The following is a 20,114-nucleotide window of genomic DNA, read 5'->3' as shown; positions in this document are numbered from 1 at the left end:
AAGTTCATCATTCACCATCAATTTAACAAGACATCTCAGTCTTGGAACAGAAATACAGAAAATACGATGTTTCAGGGTAGTGAACATGGCCCTGAACAGAAAGAAAACTGCGCCAGTTTTGTACCTGGTACAAACATCAATCAATCCTTTGCACTTGGTGTTTCTGAAACATCCGCTGCCAGCATTGATTCTTCTCCAACAAGTGAGCAGATACCAGTAAACTGCTGGACCAGATAAATAAAATTAGAAGGCTGTGGAGGGCAGCAAGTTTACTTAAATAGTGACTCCATAAATTTGCCATCTGTAAATAATCTTTTAAATTAATCTTAGGCTACTCCTTTTTATGTGTAATATATATATATTTCTATTTATATAAAATGCATAGAATTGATTACTAAAAACACTGAAACTTGTGGGGAAAATTAAGTCCTTCATTTTCAGTGTGACTAAAAATGTACTGCTGGTTTTTATCTTATGATCTAATACTGTAATTTTTAAAATTAATTTCAGGCACATTTATTTCATTGATGATTATTAAATAAAACACTGCTTGTATTAATGGAGTAAAGAAAAGTTTATCCATTATTAGCTTATTTCATTGATTATTAAATAAAACACTGCTTGTATTAATGGAGTAAAGAAAAGTTTATCCATTATTAGCTTATTGTCAACGCTGTACTAGATCTGTACTAGTGGTATGCAATTCATTTATCAAAGAAATGCTGTAAATCCAAAACAGTTGGAGTTTTGCACTCAAATGCTTTGTACTGTTTATTCCAGTAAATGCTATAAGATTATATTCCAGATTTTTAAGGAAAAAAAGTTAAGTCAAGCCTGCAAGATACAGCTTTCTCAAGTGTCTACAATGCCAGTATGAAAATTAAAAATTAAGTTACATTGATACATCCCAGTTTTTTTATATGCAGTGATGAGCACAAACATTAATAGAGATAAAATACTGATGCAAATAACACACCCCAAAATAACATATGCAATTTTTTTCCATCATTTACAATACAGTAGTTACAATGACACTCCAAACAGAAAAGCAAAGTAAAAAATCAAAACCCCAACTTCTATTTCATGTAATTAGACTTATACAGAAATTAGAAGGCTAAATAACAACTAGTTAATCACCTAATTTCACAGCTATCTGAAGTGGCAATCGTTATATAGCAGCTTATCTATGATACATTCAAGATAAATGATACAATTTATTATTTGCCCATAAGCTAAAACACAGTCTGCTTAATACCTTCTTTTAAATTCCACCTCTACACTACAATATACTTGAGGTCTATGCAAAAAGTAGCTACCTTTTATATAGGAAATGGATGATTAAGTCTTTGGTGCTGTAAAAGCAACTTCATTTAAACATCACCACCACCACCACCAAAAAAAATAAAATAAAATAAAATAAAGGAGGGAAAAACCCAAGACGCACTTCCTAGGAAAACAAGCATGTAATTTCTGTCCCTGACGGAATGTATTAAATAAGCAAACACCACCAACAAGCAAAACAAGTACTACAATGTAAAAATACTTAAAAACAAAACAAAACAAACCCTCTCACATGCATAAATGAAAAATTGCACACAAAGAACTCACATCTTTTCAAGCTTCAATGGTAAATATTCTGCTACTATTTATTAAATACTGCATGGTTTGCCCAAGCTAGGATGAAACCACATCATGAATCAATGAGCATTTTGCATTTTCTTTCATTATCTACTCAAAGTCATGCCTACTGTACTGCATCTCTAAACATTTTATTAAATCCAATTATACAGCGAACACTCCCCAAATAAACTTAGATTGTATTGCAGTTTCACTTAACAGTATATAAAATGCTGTGTTGTGACAGGTATCAACTATCCATTAGATACTGAATCAATTTTTCTTAAGCACTACTACCTGCTTGCTTTTCTTGAAGCTAGATCATTCTGAAAAATCAAGACAGCAGAATTCAGCTATAGCAAACATGCTGCCCTCTTAGTAAGGAAAAAACAGCTACAACCTGAAATCATACCACACAAAACCAAAAATGAACGTTACTCCATCAAAGGAAACTAAAGAGTAAGTCTGAACTTTAAGTGCTGCAGTCCTCAACATTTATATATAGTAATAACATTAACAACCTCAAATATTTAAGGCACTATGTGTGGGAACGGTTTACAATGCAGCTGAGATTATTAGAACAACATTTAAGAGCAAAGTCTAGGCAACATTTTGCCCATGCAAAGACACATGCAAATGTAAAGAACAATAGCTCAATTTCTTAGGTAAGTGACCCAACATTTATACACTAAGACACAGATAATACAATTCACTTGTATGCTGTAATTCTGACATATGTGCATCTGTTGCTCTAAGTCTGTACACAGAATGGCTTCCCAAATATAGACGTGTCTTGCACTAGTTAGAAGGCAATTTTATAAAAAATAGCGGGAGCAAAACTGGACTTCTGCTCCCATAAGTCACCTGCCTAGAGTTACTACATAAGAAGATAACATGACCAAAGACAAGTTATACCAAATGTGCAAAACACATTAAAAGTGAGTTTTTTTTAAAGCTCAAAGTTGTTTAAATTGCACCCAAGTCTACATGATTCAAAAATAATTTTCTTGTGCCATGGCTAATATTTATTAAATACCATGTTTTATTTTTAATCAAATGTTTATATCATTGAGCTTCCTCAATATACTCTTTTGAATTTTCACATATATGGATACTGGCTGAGTTTGGTTGGACTCAGTGGAAATCCAGTATATGCAGGTGATGCTGCAATGTAAGAATGTGGTGGGAAGATTGGTTTGTACTGAGTCTGATGAATGGTTGGGGATGGTAACAGACGGGGATTTATGCCCACTGGGACTTGGTGAACTATGCCACTGGGATGGGAGATATTATAAGTTGGATGCTGTAACATAGGTCTTGAGGTACATGGAGAGGCTAAGAGGTGGGCCACTGGTGCAGCACTGCTGAGGGCAGCTGATGACGGGTATGGAAGTAGAGTAGGCTGTCCTCCGAGGTGCGTATTTCCAGCCAGATGGGCGTGCACAGCTGTGTGATTAGGACTTCCATGAGAAAGAGTGAATGGATTACTAGTAACACTAGTAGGGATATAAGCTTGCTGCCTTCGATGTCCAAAGTTTCCATTCCACTCTTGATGCCCAGATCCAAAGTGCTGAACCTATCCAAAAACAAAAGATTATTACATATTTTATAAGTCAAAAAGAAAGGGAAAAAAGGGAAATTACCAGATACTCTGTGACTGATAACCCACAGAGGATCTCTCAGATCTTAGCTTATGCTAAGTATAAACAGAGTGGAGAAAAATATCGATCAATTTTATATATATATATTAGTATTAGCATTTTAATATGTATTACTGCATATTATTATAATATTAACATTGCCACTACCCCTGTTAGTAGTGTCACTATTCCTACCACTACTGATAGCTACCATTTGTGGAGCACTTATTATATGTAAGACTAACACTTTACGTACAAGATGGTATTTAATTCTAACTATAGTTATATAGCTATCATTCCCATTAACTGTGGTCCAGACTTGTTGAAGAGACCTGGCCAAGGTACCGTACATAGCATTTGGCAAAACCAGGATGTGAACTCAGGTCTGACTCCAATACCTATGATCTTTTCTTTCCCCCAAGTGAAACACAACTGCCAAGCACAGTGCTGACCAGATGGCAAGTACTCAATAAGGCATCTCTCACCATCACAACTAACACACACACACAAGAAATGTAACCATCAATGCATTGGTGTGCATTCTGATTTAAAGGGTCTAAGACAACAAACACACTAAAAAACTTTAAGAGAACCTAAGAACCTAACCTTTCTGAAAAATTCAAGTTCCATGGATAATCTGATAATTATCCTGTTATTAAGCCAATTACTTTTTAAGTCACTTGGGATAATGAAAAGGGAAAAATTTATTAAGATTTTATACAGGGGCTTCCCTGGTGGCACAGTGGTTGACAGTCCGCCTGCCGATGCAGGGGACGTGGGTTCGTGCCCCGGTCTGGGAGGATCCCACATGCCGTGGAGCGGCTGGGCCCGTGAGCCATGGCCGCTGAGCCTGTGCATCCGGAGCCTGTGCTCCGCAACGGGAGAAGCCACAACAGTGAGAGGCCCGCGTACCGCAAAAAAAATAAATAAATAAAAAATAAAAAATAAAGCTTTTATACAGTGTGAGAATCTTTTTCCCCCCAGTTAGAAAACTGCTGAATTTGAATCCCAAAGACTCATAAATTCACAAACATACCTGACTGAAATTCAAATGCTGCTGCTGGAATGCTGATGTCAATTTTTGCTGACGATTACCTACTGCGGAAGGCTGGTTTAATCTTCCAGAAGCAGATCGTCCTTTTATTAATGGCTGGCATACAGAATCTGGCAACAACAAAATATCAGAGTAGCTGCTTTTTCCTTCTTATGTAAAAACTAGGAAGGTCTTTAGATATCTTACACAATAGTGATTTGCGAACCTTAAAACTAAATAAAAAGAAAAGATCTCATGGTTTCCAAGGACTGGGTGATATGAGAAGATATCTCCTTTGTACAACAGATTTGGCAGGGTCAGGGTGGAAATTCAGAGATGACTTTTGGCTCTAATGTTCCTAAATTAAGACCTTTTAAGGGACAATCAGGGAAATAGAGAGGACTCAGTTTACCTGTGTTTGCCATATGCTCATCGGCATTTAATCCATTTTCTAGTCCCATTGGTGGCACCACAACAGTACAAACAGCTGGTTTGGTTTCTGTGTCGGCAGAGGTTACCAGTTCTGTGTTTTGATGAGTATCCGCCACAAAACTGCTCTCTGCAAACGGACTGTCATGTCCTGAAGAGTCTGATGTTGGAGAGCCATCCACAGTATCACAACTACTTTCCTGTTCTTCATCTGACATACTACAATAAGAAAGTATTTTTATGAACAATGTTTTTCAACCTTAAATCTAAAGTTAAATAATTTCCAGACTCCCAGCAAATTGATAAGAATCTTATTCAATTATTTCATACCTAATTACAACTTCTTCCTTATCAAAAAAACATTTTTCATAGATTTCCTAGACTCTCACATTAATTCTCTTTTCAGACTGCTAACCCTAATTCTGTCTGTCTAGGAACACCCTCTTGGCACTTATTTTTCCCTCCTTTCCCTTCCCACTTGATCCCTAGTAGCAGTTCATAAAATCCCATTTATAAATTACAGAAGATTTCATCAAGACACTACAAGAGAAGTACTGTTCTGGATAATGAAATAACATATAAGCATGCAACTTGCATATTTCAGATTAAATTCTAATGTTATATATGTGCCTTTAGTGATAATTTGGGTCCTTTTAACTAACCAGTTATCTGAAAGGTCTTTCCCACCTCTCTGAAGGTCTAGCCAGAGTCCCATTTCTCTTCTCGCCCTGACCCTTGGGCCCTGCCCACCACCCCCCAACTCCTTGGGATTTTTACAGCGTTTGTATTCTGTTTTACTACTCACTTCATACTTAACAATTTGAAGCATCTCTTTTTATATGTATATTTTAATTATATATTTTTATCTTTGTATCTTATTTATATATATACACATCTTACATGTATGTGTGTATTTACATATACATATGTATAATATCAACTTCCAAACCACATTATAAACAAGTTATAAGAAGAAGATGTGCTAATACTTCTTTATGCTTCCACAGAGCTTAGTTATAACCAAACTATTCAAAACCATATTTCCTGACTATGGAAAAAAGAGAAGACGAATAAAATTAAAGCTGAAATTTTTCAAATTTTGTTTCCACTAAAAAAAAGAATTTCTAAAAGCTAAAATCAAATGTATTTCACTGAAATTTTTATGGCTCATCTCTTAATGAGTTAGTACATCATGCAGGTTAGGAGAAGCTCACTACTTTAGTGGCAACGCGTGTCCCTGGCCAAAAGGAAGGGTAGGAAGGAGATACGCATGAAACCGTGCAAATCAATCACTATGAGAGAAAAAAAATCAGCAAATACTCTACTGACAGTAGGTCATTACTTTATTATGCGAAACATTCCTTTTTATTTTGCTGAAGTATATGTTCTTATTCCAAATTTAAATTACAATAGTAGTCTGTGGAGCTGGAGTTGAGAATGTGGCTTTTCCACCCTTTCAAAAACAAATGATTCTTTAAAGATCATTTTTTAGAACCTCAATTTTTCATTTAGATCTGTTCTGTAATAGTAAAGAAAATTACTACTTAAAACCTGAGTTTATAAAAAGGTGATCTAGTTCAAAAATTATGATCAAGAGAGAAGTCACTGTGGTAAACTGGCAGGTACTTACTAATTTAAACAACAACAAAAGAAATCATAGGCTTTTTAATAGACTTAATATCTATAATGTACTGCTACTGAAGTTCCTTTACCTGTTCGGTCTCTTGCAAGGGGATGGGCTGGACCGCCCTGAGGAGCTGGTGCTCAGAGTACTCTCAGGACTACTTAATGAACAAATCCGATCAATATTCAAAGTGCTCTGGCAAGCTTCACAATCCAGATTACCTTTACATCTAAGTAAAGAGGGAAGGGAAAATTGGGTCAAAAATGAGAACATACTCCCCAAGTAGCCAAAATTTACATTATTTTATTAAGGATATGAAAAAGTTAAGAGTGACCTACATGGACAAAAATCTAAAGCTCATAATACAGGAAAAATGCTATAGTAATCATGCTAAATGCTATTCAGGAAGTTTACTCTGAAGGACATGAACAGACAAGTAATGAATCACAAAGTTTTTTTTTTTCCACTGCAGCAGAGGGTGCCATCATCATTATTTAAGGATGCAGGAAAATCGCAGGAAACTTCTTTTGGCACTTACTCTCTGAGCGAATGTCTCTGCGACGACTCTTCCTCATCAGTGTCACTGCTAATGGTGATCACACTCACCGCAGGACTCGGGGAGTCAGCGATGATGATGGTTTGCCGCTGTTTATCTGAAACTGATGAATCAGAGTCCTGCCTGATAGAAGTTTCACAACAATTTCTTGCCTCTCCTTCTGAGTTATGATTGTCCTGTGTTTCTATGCAACTTGCTTCCTCAACATCTTTCCCATTTACTATCTTTGGAGAAATAAATGCTGATTGTGGGATATTGGTATTCTGCAATGAATTACTCCTGCAATCAAAGGAATAATGTGTCATTTTTATAATCAAAATATATACATGACATTTTTCTAAGACAGCTTGTTATAATTAACAATGCAAACCTTCACTTGTTAAGATTATAACACACTAACATACAGATCATGAGTCTGTGGTATATAAAATACCTCTAGAAATATGAGTGTAGATTGCATTTACATATATTCAAATGGTCTTTTTTTCTTTTTGGTAAATGTGATATCTGAGTATCTAAAATTGTCTAAAATTATAGGTAGATAATAAATCAAAAGGGCAATAAAGACAATCTTACCAACTGAAAGCATTTATTTCCTCTCTTCCTGGCTCCCATTCCATTAGTTTTACCAAAATACCTCTGAGAAATTAAGAAGGGAGCTGGCTTAGTGTTTGTAACAAAGCTATCAAAGAGGTCATTTTGAATACAACAGAGTGACCCTTTGGTGTACATGCAAAATTTATTTTAATGATTAATTTTCAAAATGCAGAGGAAAGTTAAAATATCAATACCAACCTGTTCTGGCACAGTTTATTTTTCTTGGTGGTGGCAGGCTGAGGCCACACAACATGTGCGATGCCCACACTAATTGGCTGAGGGGCTGATAAGGTGATCTGATTGGTTAGAAGAGGTTGTGGCATCACTGAGCTGTAATGATTGCTGTGTGAAATCATTTTCCTAGGGAGAAAATTTAGAAAAATTGAATCCCTACTTTACCATATCTATTTTGCAAACTATTCACAAAGAAGTACCCTTGTTTTTAACTTACCCCCAGTCTCCAAGCCTTTGTGAACCAGCCATACCCTCAGAAGCTAATGTAGTAGCAGGAGCCATGGGTGTTATCTGTTGCCAGGCAGGTACCAGCATCTGCTGTGTTCTACCAGACCATGTCTGTTGCAGCAAAAAACAAAACCAAAAACAAAAGAAAAACTAGTATGATACAAGTTAACTCAAAGTAACAATCTTCTAGATGGGAATAAAGACACAGACCTACTAGAGAATCCACTCGATGATCCGGGGAGGGAGAAGGGTAAGCTGGGACAGTGAGAGAGTGGCATGGATATATATACACTACCAAACGTAAAATAGGTAGTTAGTGGGAAGCAGCCGCATAGCACAGGGAGATCAGCTCAGTGCTTTGTGACCACCTAGAAGGGTGGGATAGGGAGGGTGGGAGGGTGGAAGGGAGGGAGGGAGACGCAAGAGGGAAGAGATATGGGGACATATGTGTATGCATAACTGATTCACTTTGTTATAAAGCAGAAACTAACACACCATTGTAAAGCAATTATACTCCAATAAAGATGCTAAAAAAATTAAAAATTTTTAAAAAAATTCAATAATTAAAAAAAAAAGTAAGAATCTTCTAATAATTATAAAAGTTAAAGTCAATAATCTACAAGGATCAAATTCCCATCTAGGTCATTTTCATTGTTTCCAACAGCACAAGCTGATATATTACAAATGGATTAGTGCCTCTACCTAAGTAAAAGGAGGACAGCACATGTGTAAAAATAATGAATTATTACCAACCTGAGAAAGAACTCCTGGTCGGATCTGTATTGGCTGCATGGCTGGGGCCTGCGTTACAAGGGGTACTGTATTATCTACCCTTATTGAATAACTAGTGGGTTTACCATGTGTTGCAGGAATACCTGTGAAATAGAAAAGAACAGTTCTCAAATAAAAAACTTTTCTCTGAGTTACCTTATAAAACTCTTAAATTTATGAATTACTAAAATTCTTATTAGGATTATGAAAAAATCCCCTGCATAAAATTTTCATAATATTAGAAAGCAATCTATTTGGAAAGTGAGATACTGTCTACCTTGTGGTACATCATTCCAAAAATTGTTACAAAGCTACGCTTTCTACCATTTTAAAATGCATAAAGTTGAATGATTTGTTTTTGAAACTTCCCATTCCTTTTAAAGTTTGCTATTATAGCTTTACTTTTCTTTTAGAAAGTTCTGCCACTGGTAAGACACGGAAAGGTGAATCTGGCTCAACATCCTTACCCCTCTAGCAGGTAAATGTTCATCTTTTCATACAAACTTTTAGCTATACTTGGTATTCTCTTCTTTAAAACTATGATAGGATCTTATAAACGTCACCAAAGGAGGAATGTATCACAACTTCAACTTCAATGGCCATGATGGTTTACATGATTCAATAAAATTCAGGATGGCACACTCATTTCAACCTCTAAAGGAAAAGCAAAAAACAAACTTTTCTGCCTAATATGATGACACAACTGAGCATTTATCATTGTGGTTTAATCTACTAGTATTTCTAGTGGAGAGCTACTGGAACTCCAGGACAAACATGTTCCATTTTGCTTACCCCCTAGGAACATTAGAAAGCAGGATTACTACCCACGTTAATCCTGTTAATATTAATATGTCTGTGTCATACATTGCAAGAGCATCTTGCAAATATTAAGTCTTATGGTACTAAACTTTAAGAGAGTAAAGTAGTATTACACCAACTAAGAACTTTGACTAACAAGATTTTAGGGATATCTCCTAAGATTAGAAAGCTGAGCTACTAGAATTCACTACTTCATAATTCCCATCTATTGTATTATACTTACTTTCAATATGGGCTGGCAGATCATTTAAACATAATCAGTTTTTGGATAAAAGTGACCTTGTGTGATCAGCCATTTAAAAAAAAATTTAAAAAAACAATTGTTTTTTTTTCCTACTGAAAAATAACCTTACACTTTTTATTGCACAAATATTTGTAAGTGATAATTCTAAGGAGAATTTTATTGTGTTTATTTTCTTCACAGAGGTGCTTATCCTACTGGCAGGGTGTTCTACCCTCTGAGCTCCACCTAAAGAGCTACATGTGAGGGACTTCCCTGGCGGTCCAGTGGTTAAGACTCTGCGTTTCCAATGCAGGGGGTGAGGGTTCGATCCCCGGTCAGCGAACTAAGATCCCACGTGCTGCAGCGCATGGCCAAAAAAAGTTTAAAAAAAGAAAAAGGAAAAAAAAGAGCTACATATGAATTCGATCTACAAAGATCTACGAGTTATTTTTTTAAACTGACCTTCTTATGCTTTCCAAAAAGCATGTCTTGATCAGCAAATTCTCCAAGGAATGGAATATAAGCACACCCAGGCTGTGTAGATATATTGCAGCAATAGAGAATCTCATCAGAGAAAAAAGCATCCTCACTTTGATAAGGATGAAATCACAGAGCAAATTCTTAAATCCCCAAAAAAAACAGATTGCCCTTAAATTCTCCTCGTAATCAATGCCTTAAGACAAGAAGAATTCTCCTATAATCTTTTTTTAAAATCAAATTCAAAAGTGGGTTCAGATCCCAATTTTCTATATGCTTATTAGGTTAGCTAAAATTTTTATCTTTGATTACATTTGCTTGATACCTGGAAAGCATGACACAAAAACTTTAAAGACTTTTCTAGTACAACAGAGGAGAATTTTGCTGGAATGCATTTGATTCTAAAATAGCAGTTTTCATCCAGAGGGGATGAATACGTAGCTTTTCAGATTGCCAAATAATGTTAAATGCTTGTTTAGTAAATACAACCACCTACACTCAAATTTGTTAAGTAAAAGCTTGTCTAAGTCTTCTGTACTTTAAACATGGCACAATATTAGGGATGTGGCATCTATATAGCTATACCTACACGTTATATCTATAGTATCTAAAATATATGAAATACATGATGAACTCAAACAGTATAGACCCAAGTTAAAATTTAAAGTGAAGGACAAGAGACATAAATTTTATTTTAAAATACAAAGTATAATGGTACCATAACTGCTACCCAATAATCATTTAAATATGTTTCTTTGAAATAGACTGGCACATTATGAGGTAAAGGGGTAAAAGAAGGTCAATACTGGGATTTTCTACAGAGATGCCAAAATGGATTAGAGGGAAAGCTTTCATTTCTAAGCAAACACTATACTAAGATAAGAAACAGTGAGACAACATATTACAGAGCCAGCCTGTTACGCTGTTGCAACTGCACCTGTTAGTTCTCTAAGCGAACAAATATTTTGCTTTCTCTCACTATTAATTCTAAAACTATTGTTCTTCACATCTGATGAGTTAATGAGCCTGAAAGTATCTCCTTTTCTTTCTGTTATCCTTGTTAGGAACCACCTGCAGTTGTTAACATATGTACAGAAATGGTTACTAACCTTTTATTAATTATAAGCTACATAAAAAGATAAAAGATTTGCCTAACCTCATTGAATGTTTTAAGAATGATGCTCAATTGTATTTAGAAGTGTGTCCACAAAGCCTTTTGGTACAAACAGAAGGTAGCTCTGAAAAAAAAAAACTGTTATTCCAAATCTTTTTTTTTTTTTTTTTTTGGCTGTGCCGCACGGCTTGCAGGATCTTAGTTCCCCTACCAAGGATCAAATCCGGGCCCCCAGTAGTGAAAGCCCAGAATCCTAACCACTGGAACGCCAGGGAATTCCCCGCTATTCCAAATCTTGATGAAATATTCCACACTGTAGGTAGGTGACCCCCAAACTGATTTTGGTACATGGAAGAGATCATTAGAACCTAAGAATCTATTAGTACAGATTAAAAACTCATCTAAGTGAAAATGTACTTGTCAAGATACCACTTATGTAGTAACTGATTGAAAAACAAAAAAGCATCAGTCTTGCATGCTCAAGTATTTAGAAGTAAAATGTCTAAGACTTACTATTAACAGTATGTGTATGTGTAATAGACAGAACAAATATACCATGTTAATAACTTGTTGAATCTAGGAGAAAGGACATTATTATTCTTTGAACTTCTCTATATGTTTGAAATTTTTACAATAAACAGTTGAAGAAAAACAAAGAAACACAACAGCATCTTTAAGAGTGCTGACAATATGATAATAGGTATTTTTATTACCAAACCAGCCATGGGTCACTGTCACAGATAACAGACCAATGCTACCCTGGTAGAACCAAAGTGGCTAAAGAGCTGCCATGTTTTCACATCTCTCATTACCAGCCAAGCAAGTCAACAAACATATTCTTGGTGCTTTGTTAGGCACTGTGGGGAAGATTAAAATAAAAACTTTAAAAAGTTGCTCACATCCTTAAATGAAATAAAAATTTCAAATATAACCTTCAGAATCCAGAAATATTACAGCTACAAATGATCAAGATAGTATCTATTCAGTCTGTTTTCTTTGACAAAGGCTGAAGCAAGTTAACAGACTTGTCTGGGATGGCAGAGCAAACAGCAGAAAGAAAACTAGATCCCAGGCCGACTTAGCACCAAGAGTTCTCACTTACACTATACAGCATTACCACCATGCTTCAAAGAGTCATTTCGGGCCCATTTGGAATCAGTCTCTTGATTTTAAAATATAACTAAATGTTACAGCCTAGCAAGGACAAAACGCTACCAAAGAACCTAGGAAAGAGGGCTTTAAGCTAGCTATTCCAGTCAAAAAGTTCACTGCCATCATCCTTTTACCACTAAGAAGTTCCTCAGTGTGAAAATTTATGGCATCTTCAAAGGTATTCTGTCACCAACTCACTTGAGGATTTGATTCGATATTTTTATCTAAATAAGGGCAATTTGATCAAAATCAATCATCAAACAAACAAACTAAGCTATGGGTAAAGAACAAGACTACAATATTTTAGGAAAGAAATCCTCTGACCAAAACTTAAAGAACTGAGCTCTCAATCACTGTAATGTCCAGTGACGACATGCAGATAAGTACTTACTTGAACATCTGGAGCAGTTATACCCAGTATAGGACAATCCATACCTTTCCAAGTTCATTAATTTCCACTAAGGTATGTTATCATGCTAGACTCTACAGGAAATACAACTGTCATATGGTCCATTTTGTCAGTGATGACTACAGTGGAGCTGCAGTCAAGAAGTATCACGGGTCTAAAGGCTACTGACCTGCTTAAATTAAATTCAAATGTAGCAGTAAATGTAGCAAAACCCATGCAGTATATTTAATGAATAGATGCCTAAACTTATTTTAAAGTAATGCAGGCCCAAATTCAAAGTGTAATTTAAATAAAAGAATACCTTGAATAGCTGGTGGACAGATAATCAGTGTCTGCTGAAAAGCATCACCACAACCAAAATGAGCAGTTCCAGCCTGCAGAGGAATCCCATGGTGCACAACTGAATGAGCAGATGTGGTTAATGCCTGAAACGATAGACATACATGGCATTCATTATACAGAGCAGGCTTCTAATTGCTGTACACATACTTTATAAGTAGAAATCAAATGCATTTCAAAAAATCATAATTCTATGATAAAAATGGACCCAGAAATTGATCTTACTGAAGTCTACTTTTTGTAGAGTTGAGACATAGAAGGGCAGGTAGATCATATTGAAAGAATAAAAGGTGAAGGAAAAAAATGGATTTGAGTAGATATGCTCCAATTGTTACCCTGAAATATTAGAGATTTAACAGAACAGCCATAGTAAGACTTCATCAGCACTGGAACTTCTAACTGCTGACATGGAAACTTCTGCATATTTCAAAAGCAAATGAGCAATCATTTAAAAAAAAAAAAGAGGAGCATAAATTATCAAATACTATAAGTTCTTACCTGACTTCTTAATGTGCCAATTTTAGTAAAATTTGCTGTCAGATTAGCAGTACTGCTTGGAGCAACTGGTCTCAAGAGTGAAGTTTTATTGTGATTATTTGTGTCACATGAATTCGGATGGGACTTACAAATATCCATAATATGAAAACAGGACTTTACACTGCAAAAGAAAAATCGAAAGGTAATTGTAATATTATTTTTTTAATGTTTAGAGCAGTTTAAGATTAAAAATTATTTCCAAAAGGAAAAAAAAGTCTATGGCTTGCACTTAATCTGCATATTTCCAATAGTATTTCTACCAGGAAATCCTGTAAGATCAAATTTCAAAGCAAGCAGAAGTATATACTTATATCTGGAATATTTTCTTGAGACAGCAAAGCAAAAGTGAGCACTTTTTGGTTATAATTTTATGACCCCTACTCTAAATAGTTTCTTTCTAAACTTCTAGATCTCCACATCCCTAAATTAATGGCACCATGTATGTGTTTATTATGTTATTTTCAAAGTGCTTATATACAGAAACCATTAGACATTTTTAAGTATTGGGGGTGTGGAGACTAGTTGGGCTTTATAAAAACATCGATTTTAATTGTAATTCACAGTAACGAATATCAGTTTGTTCCTTTACCTCCTTCATTCAATATTTTTAAAATATTAAAAGAAGCTATTTTAAGTCACATACTTTACTCTCTTCAGCCTATTAAAAAGAGGACTGGGGTTCAAAGAATTCACAAGATTTGCCTAAGGTAACTCTTCTAAGTCCTTCTCAATTTGGGCATATACTCTTCTCTACTAACCCATAAAAAAAACCTCCTTTCCTTCCACAACATAGAGGGGAAAGAAGAGGGACAAGAAAAGCAAATGCTGTGAAAGGAAATTGAAAATGGAGTTTGCAGGACTCAAAATTGAGGGAGGAACAACTTAACACTTCCTTTAACTATAAATATGCCTGGTTATTAAGGTAAGAATGTCATGTAAAATGACATCACTCAGTCATTCTCAGTATGCTATTCTGGAAAAAGAACACTGGAATGTGATTTAGATTTGCATTCTATTTCTACTCTGCAAATTACTGTCTATGTGAACTTGGCCAAGTTAGCTTAACCTCTTTTTACTCAGTTTACTTATATTTAATGAAGAAATTGAATCATTTTTCTAACACACAGCATTATCATTTCTCCAGAATCATTTTAAAAGATTTTAGAGTAACATACTGGTTGCTATGCGGGAAATCTAGAAGATGTTTCATATTAACAAAAGCATGGTTCAAAGTCTCTGCTGGAGTAATTCTTAAATCTGCATCAATCAGCAACATTTTTTTCAACAGACTAACAAATTCTCTTCTATCAGCTTTCTCAGCCAAAAGATCACTTCCTTCCAAATCCATCACTGTGTTCACCTGCAAAATCAAAATTTCAAGTCATCAGATAAAACTAAGCCATACAAGGTAGTATATGTTAAAGTCTCACAGTTTACAAAAAAAGCCCACAACACAGGAAAGAACAAAGAACTACAATTATTTTGAAATAAGAAAGAACAACTGAGTTTAATAAATCCTCAAAAATATTTTGAGGTACCAAAGAGCATTCAAAGAAGGAAAAAAAAATTTTTTTTTAACTAAACAAATATTCACTTCTAGAGAGATGTAAGGAAAAGAAACATGTCTGTTAGAGTTTTCCTTTTGAAAGAAAGTACTTGAATAATACAAATTAAATATTTGATAAAGACGAATGCAATTTAGTTCCTGAAACCTTAGAATCAATTTTGTTTGAAAAGCTTAAAAACAGCAAGCATTCTACATCATGTAGAAAATGATTAACGTGTTTTGGCATTCTTGGCATTCAACTCCATCAACTTAAGCATAAGACTGACAAATGTGACTGTGGTACTCACATGCACTATATCATCCAGACTGTTGAATATGTACTTTCTGGCTTCTTTAGACTTCATTCCTGTCTCAGCCTCATGTTCTTCCAGTGTCTTATCGAATATATCAGAGAAGGAAAATAATCTTATTACCCACCATTTGTAAATCCTTTATTTCTTCAATTCTGGCACATTTAGCCTAATATATTGAATATTCTAAGGCAAGCAGTAGTTTCAAAAGAATAACTATCAAAAATGTAATTTTGGGACTTCCCTGGTGGTGCAGTGGTTAAGAATCCACCTGCCAAGGCAAGGGACACGGGTTTGAGCCCTGGTCCGGGAGGATCCCACATGCTGTGGAGGAACTAAGCCTGTGTGCCACAACTACTGAGCCTGCACTCTAGAGCCTGCGAGCCACAACTACTGAAGTCGATGCACCTAGAGCCCATGCTCCGCAACGAGAAGCCACTGCAATGAGAAGCCCACGCACCGCAACAAAGAGTGGACCCAATGCAGCCAAAAATAAATAAATAAAAAAATTTTTAAAGTAAGTTTTTAGAAGTATACAAAAAATGAGAAGTTCAGGTTCAGATAAAAAAATATTACACATATAGATAAATTCCTTAACAAAATAACTAAAGTTAATCATTAAAGATTTATTAATCCTAGGAATAAATTAGGTACTTGGGTTATGTAGTAAGTGGTTAGATTCAATCCCTGTCCTATAAAGCTTAATAAATGTAGAACTGGGTAGGGAAGATAAACAACACAAAATGATACATATAAAATTTTTTTAAACTATTTAAAATGAGTTAATAATTGTGTTGCCAGGTTAGAGAATGAGCTAAGGTATTCAGAAAGGACTCTCCTCGTTAAAAGCGGGTGGGGGGGGGATTGTCAAAAATGAAAATTCAAAAGAAGAAAAAAATGCAATGAAAGAAAAATAGGCATAGAGGGTATTATCTGTGAACATGAGGCATCTTAGAAAATGTTTTTCTAAATTTTTTTTTTAATGAATTACCTTTAATCTCCAACCAGAATGAGAGATATCTGTTTCTCTGCAAAAAAATCTTGTGGATTTTGTACCCACATTTAACAACTGTTCTCCTGGTAAACCTTGAGTCTGAGAAATGTATCGAATCTGAAAAATAATTTACAAAACAGAAGAGTTATTCTTTTATTGCATTAAGATATTTATTGAACAACTACATCAGACACTAAGCTAGATGTTAGGTCAAGAATTAAATGATGTACAGTGTGTGCCCTAAGAAATCAGTCCAGTGGGGAACATACAAGTAAGCAATTATAATACAATGTAATATATATTGATATAATACAGGTATAATAAATACATGCCTTATGGAAAGACAAAGAAGAGACACATATAATAATTGTAGTCATATAAAGTTCCAGATGAGGTGATGCTCAAGTTGGGTCAAAAAGAACAAACAGTTTGTTAGCCCTGAAGGAATGGAAAAAAATCTGAATTATTATGATTTATGCTAAGGTTATAATATGAGTAAATATGGAAAATAAAAAGAATACATCCACACATTCAGAGACTGAAGTTCACTGAGGGAGAAATGGCAAGAGACGAAATTGATCTAGCAGGCAAAGGGCTTTATCAGTAGGTTAAGAAGTTTGGATTTTACTCCGAGAGGTAATACTGGGAAACCACTGGAGAAACTGGAGAAATCTACACAGGCAACTGACAAGTTACTTGACTTAGTACAAGTTGACGTGGTGAACTAGCGCTATGGGAGCATTGGAGGGGACGCGTCTATGTCACTGGCATATGTGTGCTTGAGTCAGCAGAGGAGGACACAGGTGTAGACTAGCTCTCTCAGGAGGACACTGCTCACTCTTAACTCTGGTTCTGTTAACATGGTCATCAAACTCTAGCTCTGCCTTATAACCCTTCAGCTCATCCTCCAACAGTATCTGGAATTTCTTAGTTTGTGTTTCCAACACTGTAAATCTGATTTGCTTAGCTTAATTCTAGTTGAGTTCACAAGGCAAATTTATGAATTTGGTGGAGACCACCACCAACCACCCGAATCAGAAACCTGAAATTTATGCCCAACAAGTACCTCGCCCTCATCACCCAACATCCAAAACCGTAACAATTTTACCTCATTAGTATTTTTCATAACTGTTTCTCCTCTCCATTCCTCTTTCAGGTCTTCTTCAATTCTGAGTTATACAATCTCACAAGCCTCCTAATTAGTCTACCTGCATCCCTAATGACGTCATGCACTCACTCTCAATTCATTATTCACATTGTTAAGAATAAGAAATTGCTAACAGCCATTTTGATAAAATGCAAATCTGATTATTACTCCCCTGTATAAAATTACTTTACTGCCTACAGGATGGAATCCAAATCTCTAAACATGGCCCTCCAGCTTTATCTCTTCCGGGCTCTTTACATGCTCCTGTACTCCAGCCCCCTCTAGCATCTGCTAAACCTTGCATGGGTTAGTTTCTCTTTCCTAGATTGCTCTCTAACCCTTACTTATCAACATCCCTGTACCTCTCCCTCCTTACTCCCCTCCCTGCCACTTCACCAAATCCACGTGGTGAAGAAACTGTTACTGTTCCTTCTTCAAGACTCAATTCAAGAAATTCTCCTCTGTAAAGCTATGCCTAACCGTCCAGAACAGAGGCAATCACTTTCCTCTGTGCTACCATCACACCTAGAACATAACAATTTTAATGCATTTATAATACTACATTACAATTATTTTTACATGTCAGTTTTCCCTGCTAGACTATGCGCCTCCTAACAACAGAGTCTATGTTCATGCATATTTGTATCCCCAATTTTACATGAAACGATAACTAAGATCTCCACCTTACAAATTAGTTTCGTTACATTAAAGTGCAGTACCTCCCACTCACCCCACATCCCCCAAGTGCCTGAGTTCCTTGTTTTATGGAAACAGAAAATGAAAAGTACTAAGAGTTTAGTACCTCGATGTTGCATCAGAGTATCACAGATGGTAAGAAAGGTGCTCACCAATTCAATTTCAACAAACATACACAGGGCATTTATTATGTGTCAGATGCTAAAGCTATGCAGAACAATAAAATATGTTGCCAATCTTCAAAGTTTATTCAAAAAACTCAGTAGAATAAATATTTAAGCACATAATCTGCAATTAAACTAGGAAATGCCATTATAAAGAAGAAAACAAAGTACTAAGAGAATACAATAGAGAAATTAATATACCTAAGAAGTTGAGATGGCACTGAAAAAACAAAACGGCAAATGAACCTGCCAAGTTTATTTTTGGTCGTAATGCCTGCCAGTCATTTGAAAAGAACCTGTTCCATCTGTATGCCCCTCCTGTCTCCAGTGGATGAAGGGTGGGGACCTGACCTAGAAGCAATTAATTCATAAATTTGCCTTGTGAACTCAACTAGAATTAAGCTAAGCAAATCAGATTTACAGTGTTGGAAACGCAAACTAAGAAATTCCAGATACTGTTGGAGGATGAGCTGAAGGCAGAGCTAGAGTTTGATGACCATGTTAACATAATCAGAGTTAAGAGTGAGCAGAAATTCTGAGTAGCAAGTTAGAATCAGAACAGATAAAAGCACTTAAAGAGCAGCTAAGTTATACTTAAGATCGAGCACCAGAGTGAAATTCTACCAAAGCCCATTAATTTCTCTAAGTGTTGCCTTGAATCTAAAAGCACCTTCAACTCCAGACTTCACAAAATCCAGTCATATTAAAGCTCACTCTTGGATTTTTGGACAGTCCACACATAAATAAATGAATTCTTCCTTGAGCCAACTTGAGAAGGTCTCTTTGAAACCTGAATAGCTTGACAAAATAGAATTCTTTGAAGATTCCCACCCCCACCCCTGGAGTGAGCTTTATTCTTCTTACATAAGATATAATTTGATATTACCAAGTATAATAAAATTTGAATATAAATTCAGGCTTTCAGCTGTTCTGGATAAGATTCCACCTAAACTCTAACAAACATTTTTCAAGAACAATCAACATTTACCAAGTAAATACTGTCCATTCATCCATAAAAATATTATTTAATTTCCTAGAATGTTACTGATACTTCCCCAGTAAATATAAGTCAAATCGAGTACATATAGCACTAATGAGACAGTATACCTACAATTAAGACAGGAAGGGATCCAAGCACAGTACCAATTCACAGGGCAGCCTTCTCTACACATACACAGTAAATACATTTGTGTACAAAAGGAAATAAAATGCACATATGACAAAATATATTCTCAACATGGTCAGTGCCTAGTCGCAGAATCCAAAATTCAAAGAAGAAATTGCCTTGGAAAGACTTTAAGAGATGACACAGATGATTAAAGGGCTAGAACACAAAGCCCATAATAAAGAATTTAAATAGTCTGAGAAGTTTTTCCTGGTGACTCAAATTTGGCCTTGAAGTATATAACTATAGGTATACTGTTAAGTCTTTTTCACCTCCTTTGAAAAAAATCAAT

At 35.5% G+C, this 20,114-nt stretch overlaps 1 protein-coding gene across 4 annotated transcripts in view; it reads right to left on the bottom strand.

Annotated features, from left to right (window-relative positions):
• Positions 1 to 596: 596 nt before the first annotated feature.
• The window catches only part of HIPK3 (homeodomain interacting protein kinase 3), an 87,567-nt gene continuing 68,049 nt past the window's right edge, over positions 597 to 20,114 (bottom strand). For all 4 annotated transcript variants that reach the window (XM_028500817.2, XM_024118656.3, XM_028500820.2 and 1 more), the window contains 13 exons: positions 16,648 to 16,767; positions 15,654 to 15,740; positions 14,975 to 15,159; positions 13,761 to 13,920; positions 13,225 to 13,348; positions 8,712 to 8,833; positions 7,948 to 8,069; positions 7,695 to 7,856; positions 6,882 to 7,178; positions 6,432 to 6,572; positions 4,703 to 4,938; positions 4,294 to 4,421; positions 597 to 3,193 (listed from right to left, as the gene is read on the bottom strand). In XM_028500817.2, coding sequence (XP_028356618.1) covers positions 2,717 to 3,193; positions 4,294 to 4,421; positions 4,703 to 4,938; positions 6,432 to 6,572; positions 6,882 to 7,178; positions 7,695 to 7,856; positions 7,948 to 8,069; positions 8,712 to 8,833; positions 13,225 to 13,348; positions 13,761 to 13,920; positions 14,975 to 15,159; positions 15,654 to 15,740; positions 16,648 to 16,767 — 2,361 coding nt within the window. In that variant the 3' untranslated portion in view covers positions 597 to 2,716. The remainder of the gene's footprint in view (positions 3,194 to 4,293; positions 4,422 to 4,702; positions 4,939 to 6,431; positions 6,573 to 6,881; positions 7,179 to 7,694; positions 7,857 to 7,947; positions 8,070 to 8,711; positions 8,834 to 13,224; positions 13,349 to 13,760; positions 13,921 to 14,974; positions 15,160 to 15,653; positions 15,741 to 16,647; positions 16,768 to 20,114) is intronic.

Source organism: Physeter macrocephalus, chromosome 16 (assembly GCF_002837175.3).
Source record: "Physeter macrocephalus isolate SW-GA chromosome 16, ASM283717v5, whole genome shotgun sequence".
NCBI lineage: Eukaryota > Metazoa > Chordata > Mammalia > Artiodactyla > Physeteridae > Physeter > Physeter macrocephalus.
This window is presented reverse-complemented; position numbering and strand designations above follow the sequence as displayed.